This window comes from Pelodiscus sinensis, unplaced genomic scaffold (assembly GCF_049634645.1).
Source record: "Pelodiscus sinensis isolate JC-2024 unplaced genomic scaffold, ASM4963464v1 ctg140, whole genome shotgun sequence".
In the NCBI taxonomy this organism is placed as follows: Eukaryota; Metazoa; Chordata; order Testudines; family Trionychidae; genus Pelodiscus; species Pelodiscus sinensis.
The window spans coordinates 138,138-158,880 of NW_027466032.1; the positions used below are offsets into that span (position 1 = coordinate 138,138).

The window sequence follows — 20,743 nt, forward strand, 5'->3', positions numbered from 1 at the left end:
CAGCAGAGACACTGGGCATGCTCAGTGCTTCCGCGCATGCGCATTGCCCCATAAGTCTGCTCAAGTAAGAGTCTCAGAGGTAGGAGCCCGAGGGGGGGGTCCCCGGGGTGTCACTTACCCCAGACGCGCAGAAGCACCGCGGTGAGGACTCTGTTCCCGGGAGCCTCCATCAGCAGCGAGTAGGTCCCGGTGTCACTGAGCGTCACCCCCGCGATGTGCAGGGCGCAGCCCGGCCCCCCTGTCTCCCGCCCCGTGTGCGCCGGGCCGGTGATCGGATCAGACGGTGCCGACGGGTAGTAAGTGAGGATCCGTCTGGTCTCATCAGTGGTCGCTGATCGGAACCAGGCGCAGCTCAGCACGTTCTGCGGAGGATCCCGCGGGGCCAGGCTGACGCCCCCTCCCACCGCGGGGCTCGGCGGGCTGAGGACGATGGTCCCTGGGGGCCGGGTGCTCTGGACCGGCGCCGGCTGGAGGCAGGAGCCCAGGACGGAGGCTGCGGGGGGAGCCCAGATACTAACGGTGCCCCTCACTCCCGACCTGCCCCCCCGCTTTCCTCTGCCCCCCCTCGGGCAGCCCTTCGTGTCCCCTGCCCCGCCCCTCCCCCGACCGCCCCGTCTCAGCTGCCAGGGCCCCTCGCCAGGAGCCTTTGCTGCAGCGTGACGGGAAGGGGGGTTAATGGGCTCTGGCAGGGCAGCCCCGACTTCCCCTCCCACCTCGACCCGCCCGCTCCCCCGCGGCCTGGAGCAGGAACCAGTGGGGGGGGGGGGATCTCCCGCGTGGGGGCCCCGGTCCCTGGGTCTCCGCACAGGCTGGGGCTGGGGAGAAGCGGGGGGGTTGTGCCCCCCCATGCCCTGGGGCAGCGAGACACAAACAGCTGCTCCCTGCGAACCTCCCCTTGCGAAGCAGGATCTGCGGGGCCCAGGGGCTGGGGACAGAACCGGCCTGGGGAGGGAATCCTCGGACCCCCCCCCCGCGCCCTGGGGTCCCCGCAGCTCAGCCCCGCTGCTTCGCCGGACACTGGCTCGTGTCCCGGACACCTGGGTCCCCCCCGCTCTGACCTGCCAGGAGAACCCGGGCCCAAGGGCCGCCCGGCCGGGGGGGGGCCTCGCCCCATCGCCGGTCGCTGCCGCGGGACGCGCCGGCTATCAGACGCCTGGTCCCAGCGGGGCAAAGGGCAGAGCGGGGCGGGGGGGGGGGGGTATGAAGCTCCGCCCCCGCCCGGGTCAGCGCAGGCACCTGGTCCGGCCCCTTTCTCGCACCCGCCCTGCCCAGGGGTCCGGCCCTGGCCGATGGGCAGGTCACACGAGGGGGGGGGGGCGCCCCTGGGGGGCAGGGCCCCCCCTCCGCAAACCCTCTCCCGCCCTGCCCGCGACCGCCCCCTCGTGGAAACTCGGAGGCTGCCGAGCGAGAAGTGGCCCCAGGGGGCAGCGACCCGGACCCGGAGCAGGGGCGGCTCCGGGCCCCTGGCGGGGAGAGCGGGGTGTTCTCGGTGCACGTGGCCCGGGCCGCAGGATCTGCGGGACTCACCGCTGCGGGGCCCCTACCAGGGGTTCAGCACCAGCATTGGCCGTGCGGGTCCTTGAACCCCGGCCGCTCTGTGGGGCGCCTCGCCTGGCCCCGGCTCCCACGGGGCCCGGATTCCCCCCACTTGCTGCATCGCGGCCCCTCGACTGAGCTGCTCCTGGTCTTCGTTCCCTTCCCCCCCCCTTTCGCCCAGCCCGCGGCTCGGCCCGCTCCTGGTTCCTGGGCTCTGTCTGCCTGGGGCACCCTGGCGCCTGACACCCTGGTGGCTGAACGGAACCGGGATCTTCCTCAGGGGAAAAGGCAACAGGCGCGTTTACTGAGCTTAGATCCGTGCAAACTTTCCCATTGGGGTGTCACATTACTGAGTTGGAGGGAAGCAGCCAGATCGCTGCTGCACCCGTAGGTGGGGGTGTTGGCCCCAGAAATTGGTAAAAAGGGAGCCATGTGGGGTATTGAATGGGAGCTTGTTGTTTTCTGATCCTGTGTACACTGTTTATGTGAGTATATAATGTCTGTGTGTGTAGATCTGTAATCTGTGTAGAAGCTGAATATTTCTCTGAATGTGGTTAAGCATTGCTATGGACAGGCTGAGTAGCCAGGCCCTGTGGGACAATAGCACTTGATGGGCCAAAGACACACCCAAAGAATGAGCAGCCAGCAGGGAACACAGAGATTGGCCTCTGACCAGGTGACCTGCTGGATACTAGAAGAGGCCAGGAAGGGTATAAAGAGGCCATGTGGTCGATGCCATTTGGTTCTCAGCTCAGCACTTCATCCCAGAGGCAGCACTGCAGGGATCGAAGAGCCCGGAAGACCTGTGAACCCATCCTGATCGTAGGATGTGCAATAAGAACTTTTAAACCAGCAGCTGCAACATCTCTGCTAGAGCCTGCATCGAGAACTGGGAGATTCGGTGCATGTAACGTACTGTACTTTAATAACCTTACTCTCAGGCTTGTCTTTCTTGTAATAATAAACCTTTAGATATAGATTCTAAAGGATTGGCCCAGCGTGATTTGTGGGTAAGGTCCAGAGGGTAAATTGACCAGGGATCTGTGGCTGGTTTCTTGGAACCGGACAGAACTTGTTCGGGGTAGGTGGGATTGGGTGCTAGGACCCCCCACCTGTGTATAGGCCCGGAGCCATCTGGGGCACGGATATTGCTGGGGTGTCGGAGGGGTTTTGCTCGGGAGGCTTCAGGCAGGCAGCTGAAGCGCTCTGTGGGACTGGTTTGTGGCCTGTGTGGAGAGGTCACCAGTCAGGGGGACTGTAAAGAGCCCCGGATTTGAGCAATTCGCCCTGAGCGGACGCCCTAAGCTGTGCCCAGACACGGTCCGGTCCGTCACATGGGGTATGATCCGGCACTCGCACACACACTGAACAAACTCCGGCACTAACACAGACACACAACCCCTCCCCCCGCACACTCACTCACACCCCCACAGTCTCGTGCACTCACACCCGCACTTACACACACACTGAACAAACTCCGGCACTAACACAGACACACAACCCCTCCCCCCGCACACTCACTCACACCCCCACAGTCTCGTGCACTCACACCCGCACTTACACACACACTGAACAAACTCCGGCACTAACACAGACACACAACCCCTCCCCCCGCACACTCACACCCCCACAGTCTCGTGCACTCACACCCGCACTTACACACACACTGAACAAACTCCGGCACTAACACAGACACACAACCCCTCCCCCCGCACACTCACTCACACCCCCACAGTCTCGTGCACTCACACCCGCACTCACACACACACTGAACAAACTCCGGCACTAACACAGACACACAACCCCTCCCCCCGCACACTCACTCACACACCCACAGTCTCGTGCACTCACACCCTGTCCTGTTCCCACTAGTTGCTCCCCTCACTGCACTGGGGGGTGAGGCAGGCGGGGGAGGGTGGAGCCGGATCGCTGCTCCCCGTGGACAAGAGGGAAACCCGGGTCCCCCTGCAAGAGCCTCCGATTCCTCCCTCTCCTGCCCGGCCAGTCCACAGCGCCGTGCGCAGGGAGACTTGTGGGGCCTTTTCCCTGCTGCTTCCAAGAGGGTCCCAGGACGGGCCCTCGCTGCCTGACTCCCAGGGCGTCTCCAGTCCAGTCTCCCCAGGGCGCTCCCTTCCCGATCCCCCCCCCCCCCGCCATTCGCCTTCCTGGCTACAAGGGCGCCCTGGTGACTCGTAACAGCCACTGTCACCCCCAGGGCCTCTTCTGCAGAACTGCTGCCTAGCCAGCCGGCCCCCAGCCTGCACCAACCCTTGGGATTCCTCCGCCCCACGGGCCGGACTCTGCTCTTGTCCTTGTTGAACCTCCTCAGATTCCTTGTGGCCCAGCCCTCCCGTCTGTGCAGGTCACTCTGGGCCCTCCCTGCCCCCCAGCGTATCCCCCTCCCCCCAGCTCAGTGTCACCGCAAACTGGCCGAGGGTGCAGCCCATCCCCCCGCCGGGTCATTCACAAAGACGTTGAACAAAACCGGCCCTAGAACCGACCCTTGGGGCCCTCGCTAGAACCCGGCGGCCAGCCTGCCATCAGCCCTCGACCACGGCCCGCGGGGCCCGGCAGTCCAGCCGGCTCCGTACCCACGGCCCAGTGCCGGTTCCCAATGCGACGCCCTCACCCGCTGGCACGAACACCGGGGGAGATGGGTCAAAGCTTTGCTGAAGCCCAGGCTAGCCCATCCCTCAACCCGGGACACACCGGGACACACCGATACCGGGGGGTGGGACACTGGGACGGGCCAGCGCCGGGACACACCGATACCGGGGGGGGACACAGGGACAGGCCAGTGCCGGGACACACCGATACCGGGGGGGGACACAGGGACAGGCCAGTGCCGGGACACACCGATACCGGGGGGGGGACACTGGGATAGGCCAGCGCCGGGACACACTGATACCGGGGGGGGACACAGGGACAGGCCAGCGCCGGGACACACTGATACCGGGGGGTGGGACACTGGGACAGGCCAGCGCCGGGACACACTGATACCGGGGGGGGACACAGGGACAGGCCAGCGCCGGGACACACTGATACCGGGGGGGGGGACACCGGGACGGGCCAGCACTGGGACACACCGATACTGGGGAGGGGACACCAGGACAGGCCAGCACTGGGACACACTGATACCGGGGGGGGGGGGGGGACACCGGGACGGGCCAGATCCAGGACACACTGATACTCCAGGGTGCAGCCAAGGGGCATATGGGGCGGGGGAAGGGCTGCTCAGCTGGAGACATGTTCCCTGTAGTGATGCCGAGTGGCAGGGCAGGGGGAGCCCCCCCCGAGAGTGAGTCACCACCGCGCCCAGGGGCCTGGGCTGTCAGGGGGAGCCGCTCACCCCCGTCCTCACTGGGGCAGGCTGGGGCTAACCCTCACCCCTGTCACCAGGGGGGGAGCCCCTGGGTCTGCCCCCCCCCCAGCCAGGGGGCTCCCAGCACGACACAGACTGGGCAGCACAGGGACTCCTGGCTCCCACCCCCAGTTCTGGTCCCCCCCGCCTGGAGCCCTGGCTCCCTGCCCCCAAAACCCATCACCCCGCAGGCGTCCGGACAGGAAGAAAAACCCGTTTGTGCCGCAGGTTTGTTTAGCGCCGATGCAGGAAAGTGACAAAGGAAACGGAGAGAAAAGCTCCCCCCTCCCCTCCAACCGCCCCAGGGTGCAGCCTCCCCCCTCAATCCCCACGCCTGCCCCAGGGTGCAGCCCCCCCAATTGATTCCCCATGAGGTCCGAGTCACTGGCCAGGCCCTGTCCCTTCCCCAGGGAGACCCCGGCCTGTCTCTGGGGCCTGGCTGGGGGGGGGCACCAGGGGACACCAGGCCTGGGGAAGTTGCCTCAGTCAGGCAGGGCAGGAATCCCCCTTCTTGCCCCCCAAACACTCCCCTCCCGGCACGGGGCGGGGGCTTCACACACCTCACCCCGAGGGAGCCGGACAGACGGACCCCGACAGACAGGCCTGTCCACTGCGGGGGGGGGGCCCTTCTCGGTGTGAATCCCACAGGGAGGGGCCGACCCCCCCCCGGGATCATGCAGGGGCCCAGACGCCTGAGTCCCCCACGACTCCCAGGGACTCCTGCCCACCCCCAGGGCACAGGCTGCTGGGGAGCGTGTCTGGGTGGGTGCAGCACCCGGACTTCTGGGCCCCCCCAGTGCGGGAGCAGGCCGGGGACGGACGTGGCTGGGGGGGGCTGCCCAGCGCCCGGTCCCCTGGGCCCCCCCAGTGCGGGAGCAGGCCGGGGACGGACGTGGCTGGGGGGGGCTGCCCAGCGCCCGGACCCCTGGGCCCCCCCAGTGCGGGAGCAGGCCGGGGACGGACGCGGCTGGGGGGAGCTGCCCAGCGCCCGGTCCCCTGGGTCCCTGGCAGGGCCAGCGTGGAACAGGCGTCACCGGGGGACTCTGCCCCGCGAACGGCCTTGGGCGGCTTCCTCATCGCGGGGACCTGCCCCGCCCGGCTGTGAGGGGGAGGGGCAGGTGGCGCCAGGGGAGCCACGAACCCGGAGATTGGGGGGGGGGCAAGTGTGGCTCCTCCATGCTGCCGCGGGGCCCCTCCCCTCCCCCAGCCCCAGGCATGAGCTGGTGCCCACAGACCAGCATGGGAGGGTGGGGGAGAGCAGGGAGATTTATGGGGTGCGGAGAAGTGGGGGGCTGGATATGGGAGGGGAGGGGCTGGCCTAAGTGGTAAGAGAGGGGAAGGGGAAGTGGGGGGCTGGATAGGGAGGAGTGGATGGAGGAGAGGAAGGGGGGGTCTTGTGATAACAGCGGGGGAGGGGAAATGTGGGGGTGTCTCAGGCTGGGGGGGCTGACGGGAAAGGGGGCTGCATGAGGCTGGGAGGTGCTGTGGGGCCTGCAGGGCAATGGGGGTGGGGCGGGCAGGGAAGGTATAATTAGTGGTGGGAGAATCCAGCTCCTGCCCCCCCGGTAACCCCAGAAGATTCCCCCCCCACCCTCCCTTCCTGGAGGTGCCAGGGCAACCTCAGCCTGAGGCCAGAAAGGCAGGTTATGGGGGGGCCATTGATTCCCCCCAAAAATCACCAATTTATGGCACATCCACCCAACCCCCCTGGAAGGGCCCGTCCTGGGTGGGACGATGCCCCCTGATTCCCCCCATGCACACCATGGGCCCCTTCACATGCATGGGGTGCCCCAGCACTGACACTGCAGGGGGAAGCTCGCAACACCAGGGTCCCTGGCTGGGGGCAGCTCGCACCCCCAGACTTCCGGTTCACACACACAGACACCCCCCCCCACACCCCTGTGACGTAGTGGGGGTACCTGGCTGGTTTCTACGCTGCTGGCTCTGGGGTAACCCCCACTGGCTGCCATTGCTACCACGACCCAGCAAAACAGGATGAGTCATTATGCAAAGGGTGTCTCAACCTGTCTGCCCAGCCACCCCCCATGGAGAGGAACAAAGGAAGGTGGATGCTGCCCTGGCTGGGGGGCAGGGCTGGAGGAGAGTGAGTTAGTTCCTGGCTGGAAAGCAGGGAAGAAGGAGCTGGGGAGGGGGCTGGGATCCCCCCATCTCAAAGGGGGCACTGAGGCCTCTTAGCCCCAGTTCCTGTAACCAGATGACATCTGTGCTGGGCTGTGCTGGAGGAGCAATAAACTCCCTCTGTTCTACTGGCTGGTGGAGACTGTTTGTGCCATTTCGAGGTGCAGGAGATGGGGGACCCCCAACGTGCCGTCACACTGGTGTCAGGAGTGGGATGCACTGCATCCCGTGAATGGAGCTTCCAGCGGCAAGCGACAAGGCGCAGTAGAAGCAAGAGCCCTGGAGCCAGGCGTGCTGGAGACAGAGCGAAGCGGTTCCTGGGAATCGTGGGGCGCTGCAGCACTAGACTGGTGAGTCTGCACAGAGGGGCCCAGCGGGCAGATGGCCTACGCCCGACTCTTGAAGGCAGAGCTGGTGGGGCTGTGCAGAGAGAGGGGCTTGCCTGTGCGGAAAGCAACCAAGGCCCAGCTGATTGCCCAGCTGGAAGAGAATGACCAGCCACAGGGCCAGGATCTTGTCCCCAGGGGAAGCAGCCAGACCCCCCCTGAGAGTGTGTCAGGCTCAGAGAGGGGGAGGAGCGCTGGAACCCACCGGAGAGATGAGACAGCTTTCCCCAGGAGGCCTGCAAGCCGTAGCCCATCTAGGGCAGGGGCCAGCCCAGCGGAGCTGCGGCGGCTGGAGATCCAGCTGCGGATAAAGGAATTGGAAGCAGAGGACTGAGAGAGGGACCGCCAGGACCGAGAGAAGGAGCGCCAAGATCGAGAGAGGGACCGCCAGGACCAAGAGAGGGACCGCCAGGACTGAGAGAAGGACCGCCAAGATCGAGAGAGGGACCGCCAGGACCAAGAGAGGGACCGCCAGGACCGAGAGAAGGACCGCCAGGACCGAGAGAGGGAGCGCCAAGACCGAGAGAAGGACCGCCAGGACTGAGAGAGGGACCGCCAGGACCGAGAGAAGGAGCGCCAGGACCGAGAGAGGCAGCGACAGCATGAGCTGGCCATGGCAGAGCGGAGAACCGGCGGGGCCCCAGATGCGCCAAGTGCGGATGGGCCCCAGGGTCCCGGGACTGCCAGACGCTTGGAGAGGCTCGTGGTGGCCCAATTGAAGGACATGGGCGACATAGACGGGTTCCTCAGCTCCTTTGAGAGGGCCTGTGGACTGCAACGGGTCCCCCCAGCTGACTGGCTACAGGAGCTCATCCCCGCACTGAGCCAGGAGGCGGCCGGAGTGCTCAGTCAGCTGGAGGACCTACAGCCAGGGGATTACAACCGAGTCAAGGAGGCCCTGCTGCACAAGTTCGGGCTGACCCCTGAGATGTACAGGAAGAGGTTCCGGGGGTTGCAGAAGGAGCCACGGGAGACCTATGTGGATCTGGCCTCCCGCCTGGCTCAATACGGCCGCAAGTGGGTGTCTGGAGTCGGAGCCCAGACCGCAGAGGAGCTGCTCAAGCTGGTCCTGATGGAGCAGTTCCATGAAGTGTGCCCACCCAAACTGAGGCTGTGGCTCAAGGACCGGAGACCGGAGAACCCCCAGGAGGCCGGGAGGCTGGCGGACGAGTTCACAGAGAGCCGGTCCGGGTGTGAACGGGAGTCCCGGAGAGAAAGGGAACCGCGCAGAGACCGGATCTCGGCTGAGCAACGGAGGGAGTCAACTACGAGGCGAGCCCAAGGAATAGGTCGCCTGTGCCCCAGAGAACCAGCCAGGGCCTGGACAGAGACAGCCCAAAGCCTAACTTGCCATCGCTGTGGGCAAAAAGGCCACAAGAGGGCTCAGTGCACCAGGTCCCAGGACCGGGGACTTTCCAGGGTTAACTGGCTGGGCGGGAGGAAGGGCAGGCTGCCCCAGAGGCAGGGGCTGGCAGGCAAACCTCAGCTCAGAGAGAGGGGAAGGATGCTCAGTGCACCTCCCCTGGGAGGTCTGACCCTCGGGATGCGGACTTCTCCATGTACCGGGTGGGGGCAGGACGGCCCCTGCGGAGCGAGTGCCTCATACCCCTCGAGGTGGATGGTAGGAAGGTGACAGGTTTCTGGGACACGGGGGCGGAGGTGATGCTGGCCCGATCCGATATAGTGGTCCCAGAGCGGATACTACCCCACACGCAGCTGACCCTGAAGGGCATAGATGAGTCCCCGTTTAAGGTGCCTGTAGCCCGGGTGCATCTGAAATGGGGGGCGAAGGAAGGCCTCAAGGAAGTGGGGGTTCACCCGCACTTGCCCACCGAGGTGCTGATGGGGCATGACCTAGAGGAGTGGCCCCATGATTCCCAGCGGGCTCTAGTCACCGCCCGGAGCCAGAGCCAGCGGGGGGCTGGCAGCCTGGGTCCAGGAAAGGACTCCCGGCAGAGTCCTCAGGGTCCCATCCCAGTGGACACGGGGTCCAGCCAGGCTGGGACTCCGGACCTAGGCAAAGGTGGGGAACAGGTCCCGATCCCTGCCTCAGCAGCTGAATTCCAGGCTGAGGTGCAGGCAGACCTCTCCTTGCAGAGGCTGAGGGACCAGGCTGGCCTCCGTGCAGCTCAGCCCCGGGGGAGAGGTGGCCAGGAGAGATTCCTGCGGGAGCGTGGACTCCTGTTCCGTGAATGGCTTCCCCCCAGGAAGGCGAGGGCATGGGGGGTCCAGCGGCAGCTGGTCGTCCCCCGAAAGTATCGCTTTGAGCTGCTGTATTTGGCCCATGACTTCCCCGTTGCGGGCCACCAGGGGATCTGGAGCACCCGGCTGAGGCTGCTCCAACACTTCTACTGGCTGGGGATTTTTGCAGGCGTGCAGCGGTACTGCCGGTCCTGTGACTCCTGCCAGAGGGTGGGAAGGCCCAAGACAGGAGGAAAGCGGCTTGGGGGTCTCTACCTCAGAGAGAGGAGCCTCTGGGTTTGCTGAGAGCACTATGGGAGGGGAAGACCCCCCTAGATGGAGCATCGGGGGTGGAATCCGTCCTGGCTGTCCAGAGAAGGCTCTCTGGGATTATGTCCCCGGCCCGAGAGACCCTGGCCAGAGATCAAGGCCAGCGGAAGGGTGGGTGCGACCACAGGGGACAGGCCTGTGCCAGTCGCCCTGGAGCGGGGCGGCGAGTGGACAGAGGGAAGCTAATTCATGTGGGGCCTCACCGCGGCCGGCCCGAGTCAAGGGGAGCACCCATGTCCCCAGGGCGGGTTCCCACGCAGAGGACCCGAACTTCCCTAGGTCACGAGCGGAGTGACCCTGCTCAGTTCGCTCTCGGAGGGGGGAGAACTGTGACGTAGTGGGGGTACCTGGCTGGTTTCTATGCTGCTGGCTCTGGGGTAACCCCCAGTGGCTGCGGTGGGTACCACAGCCCAGCAAAACAGGATGAGTCACTATGCAAAGGGTGTCTCAACCTGTCTGACCACTAACCCCCATGGAGAGGAACAAAGGAAGGTAGATGCTGCCCTGGCTGGGGGGCAGGGCTGGAAGAGGAGAGTTAGTTCCTGGCTGGAAAGCAGGGAAGAAGAAACTGGGGAGGGGGCTGGGATCCCCCCATCTCAAAGGGGGCACTGAGGCCTCTTAGCCCCAGTTCCTGTGACCAGATTACATCTGTGCTGTGCTGTATCCTGGAGAGGCAATAAACCACCCTCAATTCCACTGGCTGGTGCAGTCTGTTTGTGCCATTTCGGGGTGCAGGAGACAGGGGATCCCCAACGCGCTGTCACAACCCCAGCCAACAGGGTAGAACACACACACACACACACACACACACACACACACACACCCAACCGACAGGGTAGAACCGCAGGCCAGTTCTTGCCACACCAGCGACTGCAGCTTTTCCTGCCACGTCCTCGGGGCGCTGACGGGAGGCCGGCTAGATGGGCCCTTGGTCCACGTCTCACTTGCTCCCCACCCGCCAGCCCGGCCCGGCCAGCGCACCCCAGGGGTGACAGGCCCCCGTCCCACTCAGCCACGCTGCCTTGGAAACCGCCAAGGAGAGTGAGGGTATGTCTACACTAGAAAGTTAGTTCGAACTAACGGACGTTAGTTCGAACTAACTTTCCTATGCGCTACACTAGCGCTCCGCTAGTTCGAATTTGAATCGAACTAGCGGAGCGCTTAGTTCGAACTAGGTAAACCTCATTTTACGAGGACTAACGCCTAGTTCGAACTAGCTAGTTCGAACTAAGGGCTGTGTAGCCCTTTAGTTCGAACTAGTGGGAGGCTAGCCCTCCCCAGGTTTCCCTGGTGGCCACTCTGGCCAACACCAGGGAAACTCTATGCCCCCCTCCCGGCCCCGGACCCCTTAAAGGGGCACGGGCTGGCTACGGTGCCCGTGCCAGGTGCAAGCCTGCCAGCACCCAGCTAGCAGACCCTGCACCTGGCACGGCACAGAGCCACCCACCCGATGCCCCCCAGCCCACCCCCTCTTGCCGGGACCAGGCTGGCGGCTCCCGGGAGCTTGCCCTGGACCGCAAGAGGCGGGCACCTTCCTGGGCTAGTGCGGACATCGTGGACCTCGTCCACGATCTCCGCACTAGGCACAGGAAAGTGGCCGTCTAGGGCAGGAGAGCTACCAGCCTGGCCACCCAGGACCAGGTGTGCATGAAAATCAAGGGGGTCCACTGAGACCCCCGACACTGAGCCCTGAGCTTACAATGGCCGTCCTGGGTCAGACCAAAGGTCCATCTAGCCCAGTAGCCTGTCTGCCCACAGCGGCCAACCCTAGGGACCCTGGAGGGGATGGACCGAAGACAATGACCAAGCCATTTGTCTCGTGCCATCCCTCTCCAGCCTTCCACAAACTTTGGGCAGGGACACCACTCCTACCCTCTGGCTAATAGGACTCCATGGACCCAACGTCCATGACTTGATCTCACTTCCCTTTAAACTCTGTTCTAGTTGTAGCCTTCACAGCCTCCTGCAGCAAGGAGTTCCACAGGTTAACTATTTGCTTTGTCAAGAACAACTTTCTCTTACTAGTTTCAAGCCTGCTACCCATTCCTTTCCTTTGGTGTCCTCTAGTCCTTCTTTATGGGAACTCATGAAGAACTTTTCTGAATGCACCCTCTCCACCCAACCCCTGCTTTTACAGACCTCTATCCTGTCCCCCCTCCGTCTCCTCTTTTCTAAGCTGAACAGTCCCAGTCTCTGTAGCCTCTCTTCATCTGGGACCTGTTCCCAACCCCTGATCATGTTAGTTGCCCTCCCCTCTCCCAGCCTTTCTCTTCCCCTCTCCCACCTCCTTTTCCCAGTCTCCCCCAGTTTTTTTCAATAAAGACAGAGTCAATGTTGGAAGAAACGTTATCTTTATTTTGTACATCAAGAAGAAGGGGGGCTAGGGAAGGGCAAGTGGAAGGAGGTGAGGGAGGAATGGGGTACGAGCCCCCGATGGGGAGGACTGGGCTGGCTCTGCGGGCTTCTGGGGGTGGAAGCTCTCCTGCAGCCCCCCAATTACTCCCTCTCCCCAGATGGCAGCCTGTGGCAAGTGCAGCCGGTCTGATGGCCGAGTGGTGTGATGTGCCCAGTGTGGGCACTCAGGGCACTCCAAGCCAGAACTTCTTTGCAAGCGGGGCACCCCTTAGAACTGTGTGTCCGGGGTGGGGGTCGGGACCCTTTAAGCGCAGCCCTCGGCTAGCCTGAGACAGTATCTCCATGCTCTAAGTCCTCCTTTTATGCCCTGCCGGCACTGCTTCCGGCCATCCTTAAGCCCTGTTCAGAGTCCACTCAATGTGGACTTACTAGTTCGAACTAGCAAAACGCTAGTTCGAACTAGTTTTTAGTTCTAGATGCGTTAGTTCGAACTAGCTTAGTTCGAATTAACTAATTCGAACTAAGTTAGTTCGAACTAGCGCTGTAGTGTAGACGTACCCTGAGGGAGCCCAGGGCTGGGAACAGGGGGGCAGGTGTCAGGTGCATCCCCAGGCTGGACCTGCCCCATCCAGTGGGGTAACCCATTCTTGGGGATCCCCCTCCAGTGCAGTGACCCTCTGGGGGGCCTATTCCCACCTGGGGGGGCCGCCCCTCTGCCTCCGACACGGCGCCTCTCAGGGCCTCCAGCTGCCTGCCTCCCCCGTGAGACCCCTCGGGGGGGCCCCTCCCTCTGGACCCCGGGTCCCCACTCCCAAGGGACTAGCCCAGCCTGCTCCCCAGCCCAAAGCGACTCCCGGCCAGCGCCCACAGGAGGGTTATGGAGCTTTGAACCCAGCAACAGATCCCTTAAGTCTGTCGGCCTGCCCCCCCCCAGCACTGCCCATCAGTCTCTGTCTGTTCTGCCCCCGTCCCATCTGACCCACGTCTGCCAGCCCAGCCCCAGTGCCCCCAGCAACAGGCCCCCCCCCCCGCCAGTGTCTCTGCAGGTAACAGGGTCACTTGGACCCGTCTTCTCCCCGCCAATCCCCGTCCAATGTCCCCCCCTCGCTGGGCCGGTGCTGGGTCCCCCCTTGTCTGCGTCTGGCTGGAGCCGGCCGTGTGCGCTGAGCAGGCCGGGGGCACCAGGGCTCCAGTCGCCGGGTCCAGTTCTGGGCTGGGCCCTGCAACGACAACCCCCCCCCCTGCAAGGAGCTGCTGGCATTTGCCGGAGGCGGCTCCAGTGGGGAGGGAGTTTGCAGCCGGCTGCTCCGCTTGGACTCACACACACGGACCCTCCTCTGCGGCTGCAGCCCTGCCAGTGTCCTGGACTCTGAGGCCGGGGCAGGGCCCCTGGGGGTAGATGGTGCCGTGCAAACGCCGGCTCGATGGGTTCCTGTGTTTCTGTGTACTTTGTTAAGGGTGTTAATCACTGTCCCTGGTTAATCCCTGTGGGTACGTCTACACTACGGCGCTAATTCAAACTAACTTAGTTCAAATTAATTAATTCGAACTAAGCTAATTCAACTAGCGCATCGAGACTTAAAAACTAGTTCGAATTAGCGTTTTGCTAATTCGAACTAGCGCGTCCACACCGATTGGATACTGGGGCGCATTTAAGGGCAGCTGAAACCGGTTCTGGCAGGGCATCAGGTCAGTAGTTGCTTTGTGTGGCTGCTGTCTGAGGCTATCTCTGAGGCTCGTGCTTAAAGGGACCCCCCTGGACAGCCGGTTCTCAGCTTTTCCTGCTTGCTTGCCAACCTCGCCGAGGGACAGCAAAGCGTTTTTCTCTGCGCCCGTCTGTGTCGGTGGTTCCTTTCGGGGACGCCGCCGCACGTGGCAACATGGAGCCAGAGCTCGCCCTGCACTTTCTGGTGCATTTTGTGGACTTGCTACTGCAAGCCTGCCAGCACTGGCTGAAGGCTGCCTGGCACCCCCTGGTGCACGTCAGCCCCCTGCCTCTCCGCCTGGCCTCCCTGGGGGCCATAGAGGAGCCGCAGAGGCACCCGGACGCCGGCGTGCCCCGCCACATCTGGCGTCTGGACACCAGCAGCGACTGGTGGGACCGCATCGTCCTGGAGCGCTGGGGAGACAGACAGTGGACCCAGAACTTCAGGATGAGGAGGGACACCTTCCTGGAGCTCTGTGAGTGGCTCGCCCCTGCTCTGCGCAGAAGGGACACTCGCATGAGGCCCGCCATCCCCCTCCAGAAGCGTGTGGCCATCGCCCTCTGGAAGCTCTCCACACTGGACAGCTACCGATCCATCGGGAAACAGTTCGGCGTGGGGAGATCCACTGTCGGAGCAGTGCTCATGCAGGTATAGCACTCGCCGGCCACTGGGCCGGGGGCGAGGGGGGCTGCAAGGAGGGGATGGGCCGCCCCAGGGAAAACGGGGGGATGGCGGGAGGAGGCGAAAGTGCCCTGCACCGGAAGGGCCGGTCTCTCCCGGTCGTACTACACGCTGCCTGGGGGGGTTTCTTCCGGGAGTGGGGCACGGGGCACTGCCAGGGCACGAACACTCCCAGCCACCCGGGCGCCCCACTGATTCGTGCTTTGCTGTGTCTCTCCGCAGGTGGTCAAGGCCATCAACTGGGTGCTGCTCCGCAGGGTGGTCCGCCTCGCCGACCCGGACGGCGTCATCTGGGAGTTCGGCGCCCTCGGCTTCCCCAACTGCGGGGGACCATCGAGGGTACGCACATCCCCATCTGTGCCCCGGAACACCAGGCCTCCCAGTACGTGAACCGCAAGGGGTACTTCTCCGTGATCCTGCAGGCCATGTGTGACCTCCGGGGCCAGTTCACGGACGTTAATGTGGGCTGGTCCGGCAAGGCACACGATGCCAGGGTGTACCAGAACTCCTCCGTGTGCCAGAGGCTGCAGGCTGGGACCTTCTTCCCTGCCCACTACATCAGGGTCGGGGACGTGGACATGCCTGTCTGCCTGGTGGGGGATGCAGCCTACCCCCTACAGCCCTGGTTCATGAAGCCCTACATGGGGCTCCTCAACCCCTCCCACCAGGTCTTCAATGCCAGGCTCACCAGGGCCCGCATTGTGATTGAGGGGACCTTCGGTCGACTGAAAGCCCGATTTCGATGCCTCCTCACCCGCCTCGACCTCGCAGAACACAATATCCCTCCCGTGGTGGCAGCATGTTGTGTGCTGCACAATTTGTGCGAAAGGAAGGGGGAGGCTTTCCTGCCAGCCAGGATGGCTGAGGCTGAGCACATGGCTGGCCACTATGCTCAGCCCCACACCGCCGCCGTCCTGGAAGCCCAGCAGGGGGCCATCTGGATCCGGGAAGCCCTGCGGGAGAGCTTCCATGTGCAGGAGGAGGAGGACTGAACTCTTCCTGCATGCCCCACTGGGGCCTTCTTCCACCCTCCCCTCCTTCTCCTCCCTAACCTCCCTTCCTAATGTCAAATAAAGAAACCTGTTTTGCCAACAAAAACCTCTTTTTATTTTACATAACTGGGGTGGGGCGAGGGTGGAATGAGGGTGGGAGAGAGTAGGGGGAAACCTGGGAGGAGGGAGCTAAAAGGGAAGTAAAGGGAGGAAGGGAAGGGAAAGCTCAGGGTTGGGGGTCCAGCTGTCTCTCCCGTCTCGCAGCACTGCGGGTGCGGGGGCGTTGGGGGGGGAATGGGAGTGAGGGTGGGGCAGGAGGGACGGGTGGTGCGGAGGAAGCGGGAGGGGGAGCAGGGGCAGGAGGAGGAGCGAGAGCTGGGGCGGCCGCAGGAGCCGGAGCAGGAGGAGGCAGGAACTGGTCCTCCAGAGTCTGGAGGTAGCCCCTGAGGGCACGGCCCTGCTCCTCCAGTGCCTCCAAGCTCCGCTGGTGCAGCCAAAGGTCTTCCTGGACCCAGTGGTCCTGGGTGCGGAGCTGATGCTCCAGGACCCGCAGTTGCTGCCGCTGATAGTCCTCCTGGTTTCTGGCAGGCCTGCTGGCCCAGGTGCGGGTGGCTGTTGCAGGCGGGGTGGTGCACCCTGCTGTCCCAGGTGCTGCGGCTGTGGTGAAACAAGAGCAGCGGTCAATTCTCCCTGGGGCCAAGGTGGGTGAAACCCAGCTCCCCTCTGCAAGGCCAGGGCCCCTGCATGACACCCAGCTGCTGCTCCATGGTGGGCAAGGCCCAGGCGCACGGTCCCTGGGCTCCCTCTCCCCCCATCCCACTGTACACATAAGGGGAGCATGATGGTACTCACCTGTGGAGCCTTCCCTGGCCTCGGACGACACAGGCGATGTGGTCTGTGGGGTTCCTCGGGGGTCCCGGGCAGGCTCCCGGCAGGCTCCTGGCTCTCGGCGTCCTCCGGCTCCTCCTCCTCGGTGTCAGGGACAGGTCCCTCTGCCCCGGTGTCGATCACCACCCGGGGGCAGGGACGGCGTGAGCCTCCAGGATGCGGTCCAGGGCCTCAAAGTGGGGGCATTCCTCCGGGTTGGCCCCTGGCTGACATGCCAGGAGTAGGACTGCCGCAGGTCCTTAATTTTACAGCGGACCTGCTCCCGACTCCGCTGGTGGCCTCTGGCAGCCAGGCTGTCAGCCATGCGGCTGTAGACTGCCATGTTCTTGTGGCTAGTGCGGAGATCGTGGATGTTGGAGGCTTCCCCCCAAACCTGGATGAGGTCCACAATCTCCGTACTTGACCAAGCGAGCGCCCGCCTCTTGCGGCCCTGGGCAGGCTCCTGGGAGCCGCCAGCCTGGTCCTGGGAAGAGGGGGAGGGCTGGGTGGCATCGGGGGACTGGCTCATCTTGTGCCAGGTGCAGGGTCTGCTGACTGGGTGCTGGCAGGCTTGCACCTGGCACAAACACCGTAGCCAGACCGTGGCCCTTTAAGGGCTCCGGGGCCGGGAGGGGGGCAGACGAGTTTCCCTGGTGTTGGCCAGAGTGGCCACCAGGGAAACCTGGGGAGGGCTAGCCTCCCACTAGTTCAAATTAAGTGGCTACACAGCCCTTAATTCGAACTAGTTAATTGGAACTAGGCGTTAGTCCTCGTAGAATGATGTTTACCTAGTTCGAATTAAGCACTCCGCTAGTTCCAATTAAGTTCGAACTAGCGGTTTGCCTGTGTAGCGCCTATCAAAGTTAATTTGAACTAACGTCTGTGAGTTCGAATTAACTTTGTAGTGTAGACAAACCCTGTGTCTGTAGGCTGCTGAGTACAGGCGTGTCCCTTGTGTGCGACCAGCGAGCCGTGCAGTGTGTATCATGCGGAGTCGCTGTCCTGGGGCGAGAGCCGGGTCACTGCTGGGACGATTTTATTCCTGGCGTCTCCCGAGGCTCCGTGCCTGTGTCCAGGGCCGGCCAGGCGGAGGCGCCGCACGTGTATATGGGTTAGGAGCCAGGGACTGCAGCCGGGGGGGAGGGATCCCGACTACAGAACATCCCCGCTGGGGACCCAGGATCTCCTTCCACGTGAAAACCAGCAGGCGCCCAGCCCCCCCGTGAGTGGGACCTGCTCCCGAGAACCGGGGAGGAAAGGGGGGGTCTCCCCAGTAACATCCAGCACTGAGCGCCCCTCCCATGGAGCCCCCGAACCCTCAAATCCCCCTCTTCCACACAGATGGGCTGGGGAAAAGGTCTGTGGGGTGGGAGTGAGGGGCACCGGAAGGGGGGTAGGGGCTGTGGGGTGGGGATCCGGGAGGGCACCAGGCCCAGGTGACAGCAGAGAGCGCCTGGGGCGGGGGAAGGGCCGGCGGGGCTAGGCAGAGTGGGGAGGGGGAGCGGGGAAGGGGGGACAGACCAGGACCGCCCCCCCCCGAGAGGAACGAGGCCACCGGCCCTGGGCCCGGCGCTGACGTCGATCCCACCAGCGCCGTGTCCCTGGGACCCACAGACCTTCGGTGCCACCTGCCCCCTCAGATTCCTCCGGCTGGGGGGGCAGGGCCGGGGACTCCCCCACTCTGAGATAGTAGCCTTGGGGGCAGGCCCCTCCCCTCCCTGACGGCCCCTCCTGTCTCTCCCACCCGGCCCTGGGCCCCCCCCAATAATTCCCCCCCACTCGGGCCAGTTCCAGCGAGTGGAGACCAGTCAGGAAACTTCACTGGGCTGGCCCAGCAATGGGGGGGGGGGGGCTGTGAAGGAGCGTGAGAACTCGTGGAGTCTCCCCACAAAGGGGAAGTGGCTGCCGTGGGGGGGGGGGAGCAACTTCCCCAGATCACGTCTTGAATTAAGTGTAATCCAGGATCAACCTGAAACCCAAACACCTTGGCCCCGCCCCCTTCCCCGAGGCCCCGCCCCTCTCCCTCCATCCCCTCCCCCACTCACGTCTATGAGGCTGGAGGCGGGGGAAGGGCTCAGGCAGGGGGCGCAGCTGGATCCGGTTTGTGTCTCCCGCCGGCTCCGTCCGGTCAAACCCTGAAATAGCGGAGAGGAGCTGGTGGGGGAGGGGCCAGCCCGAGCCCTTCACACGTCCCGGGCCCCGGGAGTGCGGTGCCACCCCCAGGAGTGTGAGGCATGCGCAGCTTGTGACGTAGGGGGGGTACCTGGCTGCTTCCTACGCTGGCTCTGGGGTAACCCCACTGGCTGCTGTCGGTACCACGGCCCAGCAGGGCAGGGGTGAGTCACTATGCAAAGGGTGTCTCAACCTGTCTGACCAGCTACCCCCCATGGAGAGGAACAAAGGAAGGTGGATGCTGCCCTGGCTGGGGGGTAGGGCTGGAGGAGGGTGAGTTAGGGTATGTTACTCCACGAGGAGTAACCGTAGCTCAGACTAGAAAGCCTGGTCCGAACTACCTAGTCCGTGCCGGCACGGGGTTCGAACGAGCCAGGATTTAAAAATGGCGGCGCCCGGCTTATGCAAATGAAGCCCGGGAAATTCAAATCCCGGGCTTCATTACAAGTGCGGTATGCCTACATTACCCGGCTAGTTCGAACTAGGAGGGTAGTGTAGACAGACCCTTAGTTCCTGTCTGGATCATGGAGGAAGCAGCTTCAGCAACAGGCTGGGGGTTTAGAAGCCCAGACCCCTCCAGATCAAGGGGGGCTGAGGCATCCTAGGCCTGCCCTGCAACCAGATGACATCTGTGCTGTGCTGTATGCTGGAGAAGCAATAAACTCCCTCTGTTCTACCGGCTGTAGAGTCTGTTTGTGCCATTACAGGGGTGCAGGAGGCGGGGGAACCCCAACGCGTCATCACACTGGTGTCAGAAGTGGGATGCACTGCACCCCGTGGATGGAGCTTCCAGTGGCGAGTGACAAGGCGCAGTAGAAGCAAGAGCCCTGGAACCAGGCGTGCTGGAGACAGAGTGAAGCGGTTCCTGGGAATCGTGGGGTGCTGCAGCACTAGACTGGTGAGTCTGCACCAAGGGGACCAGCGGGCAGATGTCCTACGCCTGACTCTTGAAGGCAGAGCTGGTGGGGCTGTGCAGAGAGAGGGGCTTGCCTGTGTGGAAAGCAACCAAGCCCCAGCTGATTACCCAGCTGGAAGAGAATGACCAGCCACAGGGCCAGGAATCTGTCCCCAGGGGAAACAGCCAGACCCCCCCTGGGAGCGTGTCAGGTGCTGAGGGTGGGCAGAGCACTGGAACCCACCGGAGAGATGAGACAGCTTTCCCCAGGAGGCCTGCAAGCTGTAGCCCATCTAGGGCAGGGGCCAGCCCAGTGGAGCTGCGGCAGCTGGAGATCCAGCTGCGGATCAAGGAATTGGAAGTAGAGGACCGAGAGAAGGACCGCCAGGACCGAGAGAGGGAGCGCCAAGATCGAGAAAGGGACCACCAGGATCGAGAGAGGCAGCGACAGCATGAGCTGGCCATGGCAGAGCGGAGAACCGGCAGGGCCCCAGATGCGCCAAGAGTGGATGGGCCCCAGTGTCCCGGGACTGCCAGACGCTTGGAGAGGCTCGTGGTGGCCCAATTGAAGGACATGGGCGACATAGATGGGTTCCTCAGTGCCTTTGAGAGGGCCTGTGGACTGCAACGGGTCCCCCCAGCTGACTGGCTGCAGGAGCTCGTCCTCGCACTGAGCCAGGAGGCGGCCGGAGTGCTCAGTCAGCTGGAGGACCTACAGCCAGGGGATTACAACCGAGTCAAGGAGCCCCTGCTGCACAAGTCCGGGCTGACCCCCGAGATGTACAGGAAGAAGTTCCGGGGGGTGCAGAAGGAGCCACAGGAGACCTATGTGGACCTGGCCTCCCGCCTGGCGCAATACTGCCGCAAGTGGGTGTCCGGAGTCGGAGCCCAGACTGCAGAGGAGCTGCTCAAGCTGGTCATGATGGAGCAGTTCTATGAAGCGTGCCCACCCAAACTGAGGCTGTGGCTCAAGGACCGAAGACCAGAGACCCCCCAGGAGGCCGGGAGACTGGCGGATGAGTTCACAGAGAGCCGGTCTGGGTGTGAACGGGAGTCCTGGGCAGAAAGGGAATCGCGCAGAGACCGGATCTCGGCTGAGCGACGGAGGGAGTCAACTACAGGGCGAGACCAAGGAACAGGTC

General features: G+C 63.8%; 1 protein-coding gene across 4 annotated transcripts in view; it reads right to left on the bottom strand.

Moving 5' to 3' along the window:
• LOC142826086 (cell adhesion molecule CEACAM6-like) overlaps window positions 1-20,743 on the bottom strand; it is a 48,626-nt gene that overhangs the window by 11,675 nt on the left and 16,208 nt on the right. For 3 of the 4 annotated variants that reach the window (XM_075918504.1, XM_075918503.1, XM_075918502.1), the window contains exon 3: window positions 119-493. The exons of the other annotated variant lie outside the window; for it this stretch is intronic. In XM_075918504.1, coding sequence (XP_075774619.1) covers window positions 119-493 — 375 coding nt within the window. The remainder of the gene's footprint in view (window positions 1-118; window positions 494-20,743) is intronic. 4 annotated transcript variants of the gene reach the window in all.